We start from the raw sequence: 18,235 nt of genomic DNA on the forward strand, positions 1-18,235 counted from the left end.
CTTCTGCTTTGAACTGGAGCCCCGGTAGCCTGTTACGTTGTCTGCCGGATGATTTTAGTAACGTTACTTACGATATTTACCAACTAAGGGTTTGTTCCTTTTTTAGCTGATCTTCGGTTAGTGTTTTGGTTGATGATGATGATAAAGAAGTTACTCTTATGTTTGAGTTAACTTCTGATGAGTTTCAAAGTTTTCTCTGAATTTTCAAGTAAGTTCTTCATTGGTCTTATTACCTTCAACAGAGAACTTGTACGTCGGAGTAAAGGCTGTGGCATCAGGGTGGGGTACCCTTACAGAGGAGGGCAAGGTATCCTGCACGCTGCAGGAGGTGGAAGTACCCGTCATGAGCAACCAGGAGTGTCGTAACACCAAGTACACCGCGTCTATGATCACTGACAACATGTTGTGCGCTGGATATCCGAAAACGGGACAGAAAGATTCTTGTCAGGTAGGAAAATTTTGGTCAAAGCCAGTTCTCAAGGTTGGGGTGATAACCCCATAATACCCTAATATTCTTATATGACTTTTAAGTATGCATAGGCATGCCTTTTAATGAACACACCAAGTTTTTGATTATTCGCTCACAGCGCAAACGAAAGCATAAATTGTCAAAACATGTTTTCTTATTTTTAAAGTTCTTTTTCTGGACAGTGTCATGAATGTCTTCATTTGTTTTGCTAATACGTCTAACTATTTCCGACCGCTTTCAAATCGATGCTTTCTATTCAATTGCTTAGTAAAAAATGTTCTTTGTTCACTCACTTGAACTATGACTAATTTGCTTAATCAATAGGAAAATTCTAAGGAAGTTACCGAGAATAACTATTTTACTTGTAGGTATTTTTTTAATTTGAAAGTTTTCCTTATGAATAATTTTAACTGAATGTGTACTATGGAATCAGTACCTCTACCATGAGCATGGCAAATTTTACAACGCCTCTACCGGTCACCTGTGGAACTAAAATTTGCCATACAAAAAATTTACATCGTCGCTAGCGACTATCGACAAATACTATTGCTTCAAACTCATGGTAGAGGTACAGCATCGTTTTAAATATCACTATTCGCTCCATATTAGTACTTTGTGTTAACATAGTTTTCTTTGATTTCTTGTTAATTTTATTATTTTTAACTTTATTTTTGTATTTCAGGGTGACAGCGGTGGGCCACTGATCACTGAGAGAAAGTACGACAAACGTTACGAGCTGATCGGTAATGAATACAGATATATTCTAATGTATGCTCACTAAATGTTCGGTCCCGTTGGGCCTAGCTGTAGAAACAATGCCATGATGTAATTTGTTAACTTTACACCTATTGACTTGGCGAAGAAATGGGCTGTTAAGTACCTCTACTAGGGTCACTATTCAGACTGTGATCTTGAGGAACCACACATTTTGCATAAATTGATTCCAGAAGATTTCTGAACTCTTATCTCTATACTTATTATACATCAAATCATCCGTCATAACGAAAAAAATATTTACCCACCAGTCATTGCCATTTCAAAACCACAAAAGGTTAATGTTCTAAATATGTTTGGTTATTAGCATAGGACTAACATTTCTGATAAAATAATATTATTATTCCAGGTGTCGTCTCATGGGGTAACGGCTGCGCCAGAGTTGGTTATCCAGGCGTATACACTCGAGTCACCAATTACCTCGATTGGATCCGTGAAAATACGCAGGATGGATGTTACTGTACCGACTAGAACATAAAGTTTCCAATACTCTAATGTATAAAATAATTATGATGCATTTATTAAGTACTGCAATTTAGAATAGTGACACCGCCATCTATATTCATTTTGATGAAACTAAGTTGTGATTTTCAGAGGATAGATGGCGCTGTATTAAGCATATACCTAACATTAGCCATATTATTTTACTGTAGTGTATTTTAAGTTATTTATGACCAAATATTTGGAGGAAATTACATTATTTAGACTTGTATTTATTGAAAAAAATGTTAGTGTACTTCCAAAAAATTATATTTATTATAATTTATTAACTAGGTAAATAAAACTTCAAAAAAAGATAAATGTAATAGTAGTTTACAAATATGAATACTTAGGATTATTTTTTAAGGTATGTGCAGATACTATAATTTACCTAACATTATTACTTACCAACCATTGTTCAGCTATCAGTGGCGCCATTTTCTTATTGGTAGCTTTTCGTTACATTCGTTACAATTTGTCCATTTGAACAAAAAATATTCTATAGGTAGGTACTTATATTATATAGGTAGGTACTTAGGGCGCTTATTTGATAACCTATTTTATACTTGATTTTGTACGAATTTTGAACCATTAAAGTACCTCGAAATACTTGCGTTTTTATTTATCAAGTAATAATAATTAGGTATCCTATTATCACATATAGTGAAGTGGTGAAGTGAAGTCGCTAGTGAAGTGGTTATAAATGTTGTCACATTTATAAGTCTTGTGCCTGGCAACTGGGGGACCAGAGCTGCGGACTGTCTATCGAGTTACCGGAGCACCGGCTCGAAAAGCAGGAGTAGGAACTAGGTGGTTATTAGTCAGTGGGGTGGTTTTCAGTCTTACACTCCCTATCACCTCGTCCAAGGCGGGAAAAGTCATTGGATGAATACCCCCTCCCACAAAAAAAGAGCAACCGCGCAAGTTCGACGTTCGACGTTCAAAAATGCCTAATTAAGGATTAATTGAAATAAATACTTTGAATTTGTCAATAACAATTGGGTACAGCAATGAAGTCTAAAAACTTTTTGGGATATTTTATTTAGAAGAGGCTTGTAGTGGTTGTCATGGCCTGTTGAAGATTTTCTGAAATTTTCTTAGTCACACGGAATCTGGATTGAAAGAAAGAAAGAAAAATCATTTATTCGGCACCGGGCACGATGCACCAAAAACAAAACACAAAATAGAAAAGAAAAAAAATGTTAAAATTAATTAAAACATTCAAAAAACATTAAAAACACAAAAAAGTGCACTATTTAAATTATATAAAAGTAAAAACATACAACACAACAGGTAAAAACAAGGTGGCAACGTGCCCAAGCCAAAAGGGTTGCCACCTCAGTATGAGCTAGGCACAGAAAGTACCCAGCACTGGTTTTCAGTTGGCACCCTTTGCAGTGACGCACGGACGGAGACAACGCGCACAAACTTGATTGGTATCCGTTGTATGGCAATAAGCTGAGTCCCATTTCATGCATATTCATATTAGGATTTAAACATGCATGTTTATATTTAGTAAGCTAAAATAATCCCCTGTGCAAGGCATATGTAAGTTAGTAATTATATTAAAAAATTACACACTCCTTGGCTTTTCTTTGCTAGACACATTGTGAATGATACCCCTCGTCATCAAAAAAGTGCAAAAAAGGTAAGTATTTACATTATAATGAAACGCCTAAAACTTATAAGACAGCAAACATAATAGTAGAGATTTGCTTCAAAGAAGTTGATCATTAACGCCATATAGACTAATTTATTGGTCTTATGATATACCACATTTCGGAGCCATGTTGATGACAAAACAGTGGGTTGGATCCTTTGATTGGGAAATATGTGTAAAGGAGAATTTTATTTATTTCAACAATGCTCTTTGTAAACCTTTGGTGGCAAAGGTAAACCAAAGTAAAACAAAGGCTCTTGTCCTAATTTTTGCTTATAAAGTAAGTTTTCATTTAAACAAATGTACGTTTTCATTGAAACAAATGAAAACTTACAAGTGAGTGAATACCATAGGAATTTAAAAAACTATAAATTGAAATTCCGAAATATTGGGACACAACAATGGATTCCAAATTCAAAAGTTTAGAAAGGATACTCCAATCCTTGCATCATATTATTAGCATCCTATTTCATTTCATCCTATATCATTTCCAAACCAATGTTTTTATAGGCCAATCATAGCAGACGCAGGACAAATATGAAGAAGAGTAAGGGTAACAAATTTTTATTTTAATGCCCGTCTTGTAGATTATGTATTTTAAAATATTAGACACGCTTTTTTTCTTACGGAAACAAATACTTTCGAAGATATATAAATTGATTTGAAATATCGTGTGACGTCACTTCTAGGTAAATTTTATACGTAGAAATGACGTATTTGCTTCCACTCTTAAACTTTGATTCGTTTTATCTAAGTATTAGAGCAAAATTGCCATCACCTCTTTCGTAAAAGTAGATAGATTTCTTTTCTTATTTTGACACTAACTTAACTAAGCAACTGTAGACTCTGATAAAACTACTGTTCACTTTGATATTGATTTAGCCTCCAATGCATCATTAAGTACTAAAAGACTTTCACTCTGATCTTAACCTATTAGGTCAGGAGCTCCACTCCGGGTCAGGGGAACATCGTTATCCTAGCGTGTCTACACAAACACCAAACTACTGTTATACAGCTCTGTGTGTTTGCCTAAAACAGTAGTGTGCGTGTTTGATAAATGTGGTAGCCGCACGGAATTTCGCACGTGAATTTGCAAAAATATTATAAAGTGTGTTTTCGATCTTTGTGCTTAAGGTTCCGTTGAAATATATTGTGTGAGTATTTATTTTTGAGGTTTTATTTACCTGATGACAATGCGCCGATTTGTATAGGTTTGTAGGAGTAATAATCTCCAAAGATAAAATTAGTATACTATCTTTTTGTTTTGAATACAGTTTGAAGCACTTTTTCATGGAAGGAATAGTTATTATTAGTATGTAGGTACTTATATCTAACTGAGGGATTCTCTCCAGCGCCAAAATTAATTTAACTGAATTGGCATCTGTCTATACCACTGTTAAAATATAAGCCTTATGTTAAAAATATGAGTTATACAGTGCCTTTTACACTCCAGTGACGTGGGTAAGGAGTCAATGACACGATGAAATATGCAAAATTTCCTTCTCAACAAATAATTACGCGCCATAACTTAAACTAAGGGCCATTTAATATTCGTCGCCGTAATTAAGACCCGGCTCTCTTTAGGGTTCACATAATTGTATGCAATATTATTGATACGAACAGAACGCAACCAGATATTGATTGGTTTGTGTTGCGACATAATCACATCAGAAATATGCAGGTAATTACGCCCTTATACTAAAGCTTATAAAGCTCAAAATGATCACTTACATACAGTCGGCTGCTGCGCGGTGTCAATGACCGCGGAGGTCATTGCCAAATAAAACGCTCATTCGCACAGCCCTCGGAACGCTAAAATGACGCATCTCATCATTAGAATATCGAACAAAAACTCCAATGTATTATAACAATTTTACGGAAGACTCGCTACTCCAACATGGCTAGCGGGAAGTAACGGACAGCTGTCCAAAACATTGGCACGAGTTTGAAAATTCGTTTTATCGATTTAATTTTGGGTGTTGTAGTAGCAACATTTTAAAGTCTCTGTACCCATAAAGTGCGTTGGGATCGAAGACATGACTTAGTGTATCAAAAACATTGAACCCCAAGCACATGCAACTTTCTAAAGAGAGTAACATTTAAGTTGCGGACTTAAGTTAAAGTGTTGTGTTGGTTTAAACTTAATTAATTTACTACAATGTGGCTGTGTTACCTATTTTGTTTCCTATGTGTGTTTAGTAGCAGCTCTCCGCTCAGTCTAACGAAGGTAGGTTGGATAACAGTAGTTGACAATATTTATATTTAAATTTCGAACGGTGTTGCCCCTACGCAAATTAGTTTTTTTTAATAGGAATCGTATTGGTGACTTGATTTACATAATGTACGTGCTGTCATGTGTCGGTACGCATGCTAAGTAGCTAAAAAGTGATTCATATAACGAAATATATAAATAATAGAATTATTGCGGCAGGTTCGGAAGACGTAGCCTCTATCGACTAATGTCAATCAATAGAGGTATTAGATTAAACGGTAAAAGTTAATTAGTTTTGTAGATCAATGTCTGCATTAATTTGTTAACAAAATGCTAAGTCGTGGTGACACACTCTGCAAGTCCCGAGCGAATAGAATAGAATAGACTATTATTGGTAAGTGTGCTGCATAGTGAGCTGCTTCACCATACCTATACCATCATGTCGCCCATGGACACCTGAAACATCAGAGGCGTTACAAGTGCATTGCCGGCCTTTTGGGGGTTGTTGGGTAATCGGGGATTGGGAAGGGGACAATTAGGCTTCCGGTAACCTTACTCATATAACGAAACATAAGCGTTGTTTCACGTTGTTTTTCTGTGATGTCGTAGTATTACTCTGGTAGAGCCGGCCCATTCGTGCCGAAGCATGGTTCTCCCACACCTATATTCTCATAAATAAAACCATTAATAGATGCCTAATCTTCTTTTTCCCGTTCCTAACTCAATTTACTTGAGTTTAAGCACAATATTATTATGTCTAAACTGCAACTGTAACATTTGTATTAATAATTATTTTCATAGGACGATCTCGTGATATCCCAAGGATCTTTTCGTGCACCATCTCATCATGTCAAAAGGGAGATTTTACCCTGTGAAGACTGTGGTAAGTTTATATCAATTATTCTGATTATACTTTTGTCCTTTTATTATAACTTTCGTGAGATATGCTAAATTAATTACTATGTTATTGGCTTACTCACGTAATTGTTTGATGCTGCTACTGTAGCAGTGCGACAGTCGTTGTGTCGCGGATATGCTGGTCATGAATATGAGCCTCTAGCATGGCTTGAAACTAGTCGAATTCCTCGTCAAACAGTTACGTGAGTAAGCTGATAACATTAAAATCAACTTTTTTCCTTATGTTCAGTCAGTTCAGTTCTTATTATAAAGTAAATAAATACTTAAGTTTTGGGTTTAGGTATAGCAGCACAAAATGTCTATCTGTAGTTAAGTATTTCTTCTCAGGTATGTTCTGAAATGTTAACAGGAAAGACACACAAGAAACATAGATGTAGGTAGATATATTTTAGAGTATAGGTACATCTTTGTGACTAATGTGAATCTCCAAGAACTAAGACGATCGAAATAAATAAATCCAAAATCTTTGGATCGATCTGGGGTTTTCAGTTAAATACAGGTACAGTTTGCAAGATCTGTGGAACATTAGCCAATATGAATCCTAGCTTTCAGAACAAAAAAAATGTATGCATAGTAAATAATTAAAAAATATTATCCAAAGGATTTAATAAAATGGAAATATTTTGTAAGCGCACTAGACACTAAAATTATGTGCATGTGCATGGGCATTAATCATGTTGTGCAGATAGTTTTTCTATCATATTTCAAGTACCTCTATCATTTTCAAGATTCGTAAATAAATACTTATGAAATTTTTCAAGTATCTCAAGTTTCCTTAACGAAGTGTTTACGAGTAAGACTTGTAGTCAAAATATTATAAGTTGTAACACGTTTGAGAGTACTCCAGTCATTTAAGTTCAATGGACGTTAATGAAACGAGAAGCAGGCGTGTCCTATAACTTTAGGAGTACAAAACGTAGGTACTACTATTCATAAGCGAATATAAAAGAAAAATAATAATACATGTTAATATAACAGTTAATTCTGAGCCTCCTTCCAGTGCTTGGTACTGTTGGTACTAGAAGAGGTTCTATTACAAAAAGGATTCATAAAATAAAACTGATGATAATAAGTTAAAAGTTAGTGCAGATATAGATGTATGATATTTATTCTTCGAGTTAAGACGTACGGTAGTGTTTTGTAAAAATTATCTGTGTTAATTACAGTCAGATTCATGTCGAATGCATTTTATGTAACTATTTTGGTGTTAAATAAAAATCATGGTTTACTCACGTACATTAATGGAGAAAAGCGTGACGTCATACGCTGCTTATAATGAAGAGTCTCTCTGTGCCTCGAAACTTTTTTTCCATTAATGTACGTAAGTAAACCGTGATTTTTAGTTAAGTTAGTATGCCTCAACACGTTCCTGTCTATCTTCCACATTTGTTTGCCTACCAAATCATTACTTACTGTCAAATATCAATTCTCGTTCATTTATTTTGATCTGATAAAATGTTTCTTCTACCAGGTTGTGGAGAACGTAATGAGGAGGCTCGAGTGGTGGGTGGTATGGAATCCAACGTGAACTCCTTCCCGTGGCTCGGTCGTCTCATCTATGAGAAGGCCTTCGGTTGTGCTGCATCGCTCATCAATGACAGATTTGTCATTTCTGCTGCACATTGTATGAAAGGGTAAGAATATGAGACAAAGATATCCTGAATATAATAGTAGTTTGGAAGTAAAACAGCAATAAACAAAAGAACTTATCTTTATAAAGAGCTGACTTGCTTATATATCGAATGTTCAAAAAGTCAGAAGAAATAAAAGCGAGTGATACGTCCATCCACAAGGTCGCAGGGTGCCGCTGGATACAGGTCGCTTCCAACTGGCCTATTTGGAAGTCATTGATGGAGGCCCATGTTCAGCAGTGGACATATTATGGCTGATATGATGATGATGATAAAAAGCGAGTGGTTGAGAAAGAAAAGCGAGTCAAGCAAACAATTACACACACAATTCTTCTTCCTTTCAATGAATTCAACGAAGACTTATTCATCATCTACTAATTTCAATTTCCATTTCCCAGGTTCATGTGGTTTTTATTCCGCGTTAAGTTTGGTGAACACGACAGATGTGACAAGAACCAGCAGGCGTTGATGACCCGGTACGTGGTGAAGGTGATCGCTCACAACTTCACCCTCACAGACCTTAGCAATGACATCGCGCTGCTGAAGCTGAACAAGCCTGTAGAGTACTCCTATGCTGTCAAACCCGTGTGTCTACCTACGAATGATGGTAAGGACTTAGGTCGAATAGTTACTGTAAGGTTCTTTTTGATCAATAGAAAGCCATAATACTGGTATTTTCTACGAAAATGCTTAATTAACTAAAAATTACGGTTTTGGAAATTAATGGAGAAATGCTCTACTAGTCTCGAGTCACAGAGGGACTCTTCATCATGAGTAGCGTGCGCAGACGCGGTGACGTCGCGCAGCCTATTTTATTTATAGTTAGTTACATTATTTATAGTGATTTTTAGTTAATTAAGTATGTCTCATGATAGTTATTATACAATCGAGAATGCTTGTCATTTCTTGGTAATTTTGTGAGATCACGCAACATTTTGGGATATTCAGTGTTGCCGATTTGACACAAGATACGAAACTTCAACGCTGATTCGTACATATAAATGTGAAACTGGTATAAACTGGATACTAACTAATTAAAAGGATTTTGTTCACACCAAAAATGGAGATAAGGATCGATGAGTTTCATCTGACAGTTTATTCTAATTAGTTAATTTATAAAAAAAATCGTGCAAAATTTCCACTGTGCAAGAGATTTTGAGTCTCCTTTATTGCAAATATTTTTAAAGGACTGCAATTCACATAAATTAGCTATACAGCTCAATTTTGTTAGGGCAAGTTTCCATATTCTTTCTTTATTACTTCTTGACAAAGACGTTTATTATTCTGATCCCTTGATTCTGGAGATCCGTTTTACAACATGCTATAACCAATGACCAATAAAGGCATAAATAAATTAGTTTCGAAATAAAATTCTGAACGTCAGGAATTTTTGAATTGGCAGTTATAAAATGCTCTTCATTTGTGAATTTGGTACTGACATACGTTATACATACCATGTTACCATGTATCTATATTTTACTGGTACCTGCCTGTATGTGATGTAAGTGATCAATTTAGATTGAAGTTGAAGTTCCAGGAAGATTTCAAAGGTTTTTTATGTCAAAAATATCCACAACTTTTCTATTGCCTTCCAGACAAGACATATACAAGTCAAACAGCAATAGTAGCGGGATGGGGAGCAATGAACGAGACAGGCAAGTGGTCGTGCACGGTGCGGGAGGCTGAGCTGCCAGTGTTGAGCAACGAGGCTTGTCGCAACACTAATTACAATGCCACCAAGATTAAGGAGGTCATGATGTGCGCTGGATTCCCTGAGACCGCGCACAAGGATGCTTGCACTGTGAGTAGGATTGTTATACTAGAAAATTATGAATTCAGCTTGATGGATATAACAAAAATAATTAAAGAATATCTCCTATAGGCAGTGCAGACATTTTCATACATAATTTAGCCGCTGGATGCAGGTCGCTTCCAACCGGCCTATGGGGAAGTCATTGGGAGAGGCCCATTTTCAGTAGTAGACATCTTATGCTGATAATGATGATGATGACCTGATCTATTACTATTACTGCGCACGATTTAAAACCATGTGCTAATTAATAGAAGTATCTAAAGCTTGAAATCACTCATTTATTTCCAGGGTGACAGTGGAGGTCCGTTAATTACAGAAAATGATGATCACATGTACGACTTAATAGGTAAGTATAGTTTCGATATAAGATATAGTTATACGTAAATATGTAATTTTTCTTCCTCTCTGATTTTTCCTCAAAAAGTTTCCTAGGTATATTAGCAAATACCGTATGGAGCAAACTCAAATTCTGGTGAAAAATTAAAGCACATATTTATTATCGTCTTGGCTGACAATGTACGAAAAATGAGCGAAATAGGTCCAGTATTAAATGTTCCTTAATTTTTATTTACAGGAGTAGTTTCCTGGGGCTATGGATGTGCCAGGAAAGGTTATCCTGGAGTATACACGAGGGTTACCAAGTACTTAGACTGGATCAGAGACAACACACAAGAAGGGTGCTACTGCAAATATTAGAGATATATTTAGGAAATAGTTTAGGACATAATTATTTAGATAATCTAGTTAAAAAAGAATTAGAATACTTAAGAATTCCTTTGTCTGCTGTTTAATATTAGTTAAGTTATTGTAGAAATTAATATTTTGGACTGAGATGAGATCTTTTTTTAACATTAGTTCTATATAGTTTCTGTCAAAGACTTAAATCGAGCCAGAGATGTGTGATCAAGATTGGTTTTATTTAGCTTGCCTCCTTGGTTTGTTTGGGTCATTAGTGATTGAAATTTTACCTGCTTCCAGATGACAGATTGATTTAGGTAATATTTTATATACACTCTTAATCTTGATGTCCATACACAATAAAGCCGTTTAACAAAAATATTTTTTATGCATTGCTTGTTATTAAACTGCTGTGGCTACCAAGTTTACCAATGTATGTGCCAATAAACGAGCCTTTGTTGTAATATTGTGACATTAGGCTTTGTAGGTCGCCAGGTAAAACTGTATATTTCATTATTTATGATATCATATTATATTTTTTCAATAATAGTTTCTTTTTAATCTTTCTTCGCTATTTGTTTAGGGAAGTCAGCTCAAAGCGGCCATAGGAGGCAAAGCGGCCACTCTTAATTTTTCGGTCATTTGATACGATAGCGCAACGTTGCCTTTCTAAACGTATAACGAACCCCCAGCCCCGCAACAATCACTCAATTTCAAGCGGTGAGAACGAACGCGTGGTTCTAGTAACGACAAATATTTTTTTGTGCGTTTTGTTAAAACAATACGAGGTAAGTTCAACCTGTTTTGGTCAAAACTATTTATATTAAAATGCTTTTATTGCACGTTTAACGTTACTTATCTATTTTGCCTTTTTTGTGTGGTATTTGCTTCGAAATATAGTAAATAATGTGAGTGAAAATATTTTTTTAAATAAAATGGTTGAAAAAGGCAAAGCGGCTCGGGCAAAGCGGTCAACTGACCGCTTTGCCCGAGCAGAAGAAAAGGCACCTAAAAACTGGATCTGCCATAAAAAAACTTGGCAGATTTACCACAATGTTTACACCACAACAGGAAGAAGGTGTCTTAGAGTACTTGTGTCATATGGACAACCTCTTTTTTGGCCTCACAAAGGAAGATTTTTTGCAGCTTGTGTTTCAATATGCTGAATCAAACCATATTCCACATCCTTTTAAAAATGAAACGGCTGGACACGATTTTTATAAAGGCTTCATCATGCGTCATCCTTATTTGACCTTGCGACAACCAGAACCCACATCCATAGCCAGAGCTCGAGGCTTCAACAAATCCCAAGTATATCGATTTTTATAAATTACTTTTATGACTGACTGTGATTAAAATATGTTGTTAATGTTGTCGATTTTTTTTTATGTGAATTATATGTGTTGATTTTTGATTTTGCATTTTTATTTTGTCAATCACGGTATTTTCCAACAAAAAACAATTCATTGCTTGAAAACTTTTGGGGTGGCCACGTTGCCCTTACCCCCGTGGCCGCTTTGGGCGACCACTCGGGCAAAGCGGTTTTATGACAAGTTTTCGTAATCTGCAAATCATATGATTATTATTCAACTTACGCAAATGTCAATTGGCTATTACAAAAATTCGATAAATTCTCGACTAGCTAGTATAAAATTCTCTTTAAAAATCTTTCGTTCAATGGCTTTTTTTTAACTCAAAGTTAAGGTGGCCGCTTTGAGCTGACTTCCCCTATGTCCACGATGACAGCGGAGTGCAATAAACTATATTTTATTAGCGTGCAGTTTTATTTTATTTCTTTTAGCAAAGTTTTGATCAATACAGTTATAGTCATAAATAAATTGTTTCCTATTCATCATATTTATGGCGTTTGATAGCTAATTTCAATAGTTAATTATATGTTTGTTGCTATAGCAACGGTTCTTTATTGACTTATAGGATTTTTTGTTACTTTTTATCCGAAGTGTAGTTGATGACATCATGTCTTAATACAATGCGTATGCGCAAGTAACGGTACGGTATCTTCATATTCATATTGATACTTTTGGTTTGAATTTTATGATAATATTGGAACAAGAAATCCGTAATCAATTTTAAATGTAAACATCGCAAGTTTTAGAGTACATTGCTCTTAAACAAAGCTTACCTTGTTGTGTGTATCAATGTGATAGTGCAATGGTAAGTAAAATGACCTAGTAACGGCTTTGGTCTAGTTCTCTGTACCAGTATGATGTAGATATCTTAGTGTATACTAAATACAAGTTCAAGTTTATGGCCCTGGTTCGATGGAGTACATCGTCCCCATTCCTGTATACAGCATCCCGTTGCGGGAAATGCACGTCTAGCCTGATATTGCGAAAATAGTCTTAGAATTCATAGAAATACGTAGTGAAGACTGTGAATTTTGCTCAAAATTGATTTTTTGCGCTATGTGGAAGATTGTGTTTGTGATTATAATTGGAGTGTGCACGAGTGTCGTGGTAAGTTACGTGTGTTTATTGTTTTAAAGTATTTTTTTTTATGTTACTTAATTTTATATATTAGGAAATGGGATTTGTCTTCGCAATGCCCATAATTTATAGATAAATAAGCTGCACTATAAACTATGCATTAATACTTAACACTTATCACTAAGGATAAGAAACATCTTTAATGTAAAAGTTTTAGATACCAAATTATTTTATTAAAAGTAACAACATAAAGCCAAAAGTCATACATACTCATGTAGATGGATACTCAGAGTAGGTAAGTTTAATAACAAACGAAATAAAACAAAGTTGTAAATTAGGGTTCATCACTAGTAATAATAATGGTCTATAAAACGAAAATAATTCAAGGTGGGAGCAGAGAATGATACCGAACCTGTTAATGAATCTGTAACTGAACCTACGACGGAACCCGCGCCTGAACCTACCGAGTATGCACGAAAATGCAACTGTCGTAAGTATTATTTATTTATAATACTAAATTAAATAAAAAATCACGATTTAATGGAGAAAAGCTCTAAGTTTAGTTTCAAGTCACAGAGGGACGCTTCATCATGAGCAGCGTGCTCAAGCGCGGCGACGTCGCGCTGCCTACCCAGTCAGTAGGATAGGCTAGTAGTAATTAATTTAGTATGTCTCACGTTACTTATTACAAAAATATTTATAATACTGTACATAGGTGGATTAAAACCCTTATGCATGCATGCTTTATCAGCCTCATTCAGATTCAGATACATTTTATTCTTTGATAATATAAGTGTGTTAGAGGGTGCGACATTTTGTCTAATTAAAATAGCCACTGAGGGATTAGTAACGGCATAATTATATGATGCCTAATCAGCTTACGACTATGATAAGGACTGGTTTCTTAACTGCTAGTGCTTTTTACCCACAAGCTAGGAATTCAAGGACTCTTTTTGGTCTCTATAGCCACAAAAGATCGAGGTCTCTAAAGCAAAGGAAATAATACCGTTGGATATGCTTTAGAAACTTCGTTATTAAAGCGTTAAGCAATTAAAGTATAGTCAACATTTGATTAATAGTCGATAAGACTTAGTTAATTAATGTAGTTAGCATATTTTATCGTGACCGATGCTATTATGCGTGGCCCAGAATAAATGTGACGGTAACGAGGTTTGCTAATGACTGCTCTCAATAACCTAACAAATTTTTAAGTTTGAAAGCTGTCCCACACTTTCTATCACTTCTCTTCACTTTGGTTACCTCATTACTGAGGATCGTGACTCAGTAGACAGTCTCCATCAGTCGCAGTCAGTGGTCCGGGGTAATACTTTATTGACTGGGATATCCACCTGTCGGATATCTAGTCCGACATTCGGACTTCGCCCTCTCGGTTTCTTATCACCTTCCCTGTCACCATCACTCACTCGAGACTATCCTCGCTCCTGGGAGCCATATGGCTCAAGTTATCTTAAGATTATTTGTTGGCAGATTTAAGATAAACGTTTTCAACATTAAGCTTTAGAGCTTAATGTTTAGAGGATGCTAAATGTTAGCATTTAGCATCCTCTAAACATATTGTTACTATTGTACCCATCACCTATTCGGTTTCCATCAGGTTGTGGAGAAAGAAATGAAGCTTCGCGAATAGTCGGTGGGGTGGAGACGGCTGTGAACGAGTTCCCCTGGGTGGCCCGGCTGTCTCTCAACAACAAGTTCTACTGCGGCGCCTCACTCATCAACGACAGATACGTTCTCACTGCTGCTCATTGTGTTAAGACGTATGTAAGGCTAAATAAGCTTTTCCACCAGAGCTGTGCTATATGTAACTGTTATTTATTTATGTTACGAAGATTTAATAGCTAAGCTGTGAAAGTATGTGACGGTTTTCACTGATACTAAGCTATGTAGGGAAGCCATCCATGGCACACATCCATAGCACGCATCTATAACACGCATCCATAGCACGCATCTTTCCATATAAAAAACATAGCTTAGCTGAGTTCGTTTCCATCAGTGCAACGTAGCTTAGCACATCTTTAAAAAAGCACCCTGATATTTTGTAATTGATAAAGTGTTTTCATTTTATTTTTCTACTTCTAATATTCCAGATTCATGTGGTTCATGATCAAAGTGACCCTGGGTGAGCACAACCGCTGTAACACTACACATCGACCGGTGACCAGATTTGTCGTGGAGTTGGTCTCCCATAACTTCAGCTTCGCCACATTTCGGGATGACATCGCCGTCCTCAAGCTGAACGAACCAGTGCAGGTCACAGATACTGTGAAGCCTGTTTGTTTGCCGAAAAATGATGGTAGTATAATAACAGTTTCTTATTATACAAGTAACAGTAGCATTAAGTAGTAGTAAAATATTAGGTATGTTTGTCATCACCTATTTTCGCCGACTGAGGGATTACAATGTTTTATTAATGCAAGGGGAAATTATGGTAAAGCCCTCTTAGATAGAAGAGTAGACTAGATTATCTCAGGATGTTGATGTGTAAAATATATTTTATGTTCAGCCTTAATTTGAAACGAGGAATTGATGATAGGTTTTTAGGCGCAGAAGTGTGGAAAATGTGCGTTTTCGATGTGATACGATTCTTTTCTTTTTTTGGAAACGTTTCAAGAAATGGCTGTATAATATTTTGTCACTAGGTCTTACTTAACGGTCCTATTGTGTTATGGAATTTTCGAATGATGGTTTATTTGTTTTAAACTGTAGGTATTGTATCTAACATTTTATTGGCCTTTGTCTTCTACATGGAGTAGCTAATACAAAACTTGTTAATTGCTTACGGTTATTTCACAAATTCTAAACAATTTTATATTCAGATTCACCTTTATTTATGACATTTCTTTGAATTATATTCTTATATACAAAATTAACATAAAAGATAGTCTAGAAAGTGATTTAATAGCTTTGAGAAATCGATGACTTATGTTAGTTTTATTATTGTAAGCAAAAAGAAAATGCATCACAAATCTTTATCATCTTCATCGGCGACACTTTTTTTATTTATTGAATGTAAGTTTACAGATACACTTCTCGCTGGCCATAAATCTAAACTTGCTTAACTTTTACTTTTAACCCTTCGTGTGCCGGAACGTGGATCCACGCGAGACACAACGTGATTTCTATTGTTGTCTTATACGCGAGAGGTTAAACAATATTTTGTTACTAGGTAATTTTACGAAAGTGTGGCCAATGACTTTCAGACAAAACATACGAAGGAGTTAAAGCAATGGCCGCCGGATGGGGCACCGTGGCTGAGGGTAAGAACCACTCCTGCTACCTCCAAGAAGTGGACCTCCCCATACTAAGCAACGAAGCTTGCAAGAACGCCAACTATACTTCACAAATGATTGGTGATGGCATGCTGTGTGCTGGATACCCAGAAATAGGGAAAAAGGATACTTGTCAGGTACGTTTAATCCAAATCTAGAAACTTTATTTAGTTACGTGAATTAATTGAGTAAAGCTCTACTAGTTTCAAGTTATAACGGGACTCTTATTATGAGCAGCGTGTTTGGTGCGTGCATTTGTTATTTTTACGGCCTTATGAACAACGTCTTGTAATTAGCATTAATGGCATTACTGCCAGTGTACATGTTTGTTTGTTTGTTTGGAGCGTAATCTCCGGAACCATAACTATTTCTAATTTTATAACTTTTATTTATGTTGGATAGCGCATTTATTGAGGACAAGGTCCACTTTCAGCTGAGAGGAACACAAACGCTACATGATCAACTAGGTAAGAGTAAGAAGGGTTAAAATAATTGCGCCGAAGCAGCTACTCAACTCATTATAAAATTATTATAGGTATCACATATGATGATGATGAGAGTCAACTCGCTTTAGTAGTAAATACTCAGTATTATCATTACGACATTATTCTAGTACAGGGAGACAACGTTTTTATGTGCCCTAAATTGTTCTTCGTCATGACACTAAAGAGGATATGAACAACCCCACGTCTGATTTTCAACTAGGTCGCGGGTGATTTACAAACATAGGGTTCAACACATACATTGGTAGACCCGAAACAAATTTTTGGATCACACAAAGAGTAGTAGAGAAGCATTAGTAATAGGTCATTCATCTTAATTTGTTTTGTTAATAAATTTGTTCACAGGTGTAGTCTCCTGGGGCATAGGATGTGGTCGTCCAGGCTACCCGGGTGTCTATACCCGCGTCACGAAATACGTCGACTGGATCCGAAGTATTGCCACCTCGGGATGTTTTTGTACTGAATGAATTTAATCTTCTATTTATTTTTGATTTGAGATTATTATTATTTTGTAGTTAGTTATAATATTTATTGTTGAGGAGAAATTCGTAGACTTTATAATATAAGAACTGTAACAGAAATTAATGAAGAAAAATATGTTATACGGCGCGTGACGCGTACGTGCTCACAGGTGATCGGGTGAATAGTGTAGAATAGCCGACCGCGATCGTTTTCCCTCTGCGCCGCTAGTGGCGCCTCTGTTGACAATGACATTGACATGTTCGAGAAGTTTCGGTATGTTTGAATTCCGAACATTTATAACAATTGAATATATTCTTTTTATCTTTTTTATCGTTATTACATAATACGGCTACTCAATTTTTTTAGTTCTGTGCCTATCTATAAAACTTAAAATTTAGTTCATTTCAGTATAAAGGGGTGGATCGACCTATTAAAAGCGTGTGAACAAATCGATTAATTTAATACACAATTTGAGGGATGTTTCATACTAACCAGCTCGACTAATGTGTGTCAAATCGCAAAATTGGATCAACGAACAAATTCTAAGTAATTTGCATAATAGGCAATTTGTTAGCTCGTTATGTTTATTGCTAACAAAGCAATGAGGTTTAATACTACTTATATATGCATACCATAGAAAATTATATGAATCAAATTGTTTTATAGCAATGCCCATGGTATTTATTGTATACGCGTGTCTAAATCTAGAAATATAAGAATGAATCATCTAAGTGTACACATGCATTTACCAGATCAATGTGGTACGACGATGTTTATATGAAAATTAACAATAATTTAGGTAATTTAAGTTAGGAAATAGATACCTACTTACTATTCTAATTGAAATGAAAAACATTAAATGGCTCGATGAGAATAACCGAGTTAAAATGCACTCGCA

At 35.7% G+C, this 18,235-nt stretch overlaps 1 protein-coding gene across 1 annotated transcript in view; it reads left to right on the forward strand.

Annotated features, from left to right (window-relative positions):
- The window catches only part of LOC118270083 (transmembrane protease serine 9-like), a 56,775-nt gene that overhangs the window by 28,892 nt on the left and 9,648 nt on the right, over positions 1-18,235 (forward strand). The window contains exons 13-29 of the mRNA XM_050707161.1: positions 243-448; positions 1,152-1,212; positions 1,593-1,712; positions 5,543-5,610; positions 6,397-6,478; positions 7,985-8,147; positions 8,543-8,751; positions 9,740-9,945; positions 10,246-10,303; positions 10,532-10,650; positions 11,707-11,946; positions 13,470-13,572; positions 14,698-14,860; positions 15,191-15,396; positions 16,304-16,509; positions 16,806-16,839; positions 17,221-17,339. Of these exons, the coding sequence (XP_050563118.1) occupies positions 243-448; positions 1,152-1,212; positions 1,593-1,712; positions 5,543-5,610; positions 6,397-6,478; positions 7,985-8,147; positions 8,543-8,751; positions 9,740-9,945; positions 10,246-10,303; positions 10,532-10,650; positions 11,707-11,946; positions 13,470-13,572; positions 14,698-14,860; positions 15,191-15,396; positions 16,304-16,509; positions 16,806-16,839; positions 17,221-17,339 (2,363 nt within the window). The remainder of the gene's footprint in view (positions 1-242; positions 449-1,151; positions 1,213-1,592; positions 1,713-5,542; positions 5,611-6,396; positions 6,479-7,984; positions 8,148-8,542; positions 8,752-9,739; positions 9,946-10,245; positions 10,304-10,531; positions 10,651-11,706; positions 11,947-13,469; positions 13,573-14,697; positions 14,861-15,190; positions 15,397-16,303; positions 16,510-16,805; positions 16,840-17,220; positions 17,340-18,235) is intronic.

This window comes from Spodoptera frugiperda, chromosome 30 (genome assembly GCF_023101765.2).
Source record: "Spodoptera frugiperda isolate SF20-4 chromosome 30, AGI-APGP_CSIRO_Sfru_2.0, whole genome shotgun sequence".
NCBI lineage: Eukaryota > Metazoa > Arthropoda > Insecta > Lepidoptera > Noctuidae > Spodoptera > Spodoptera frugiperda.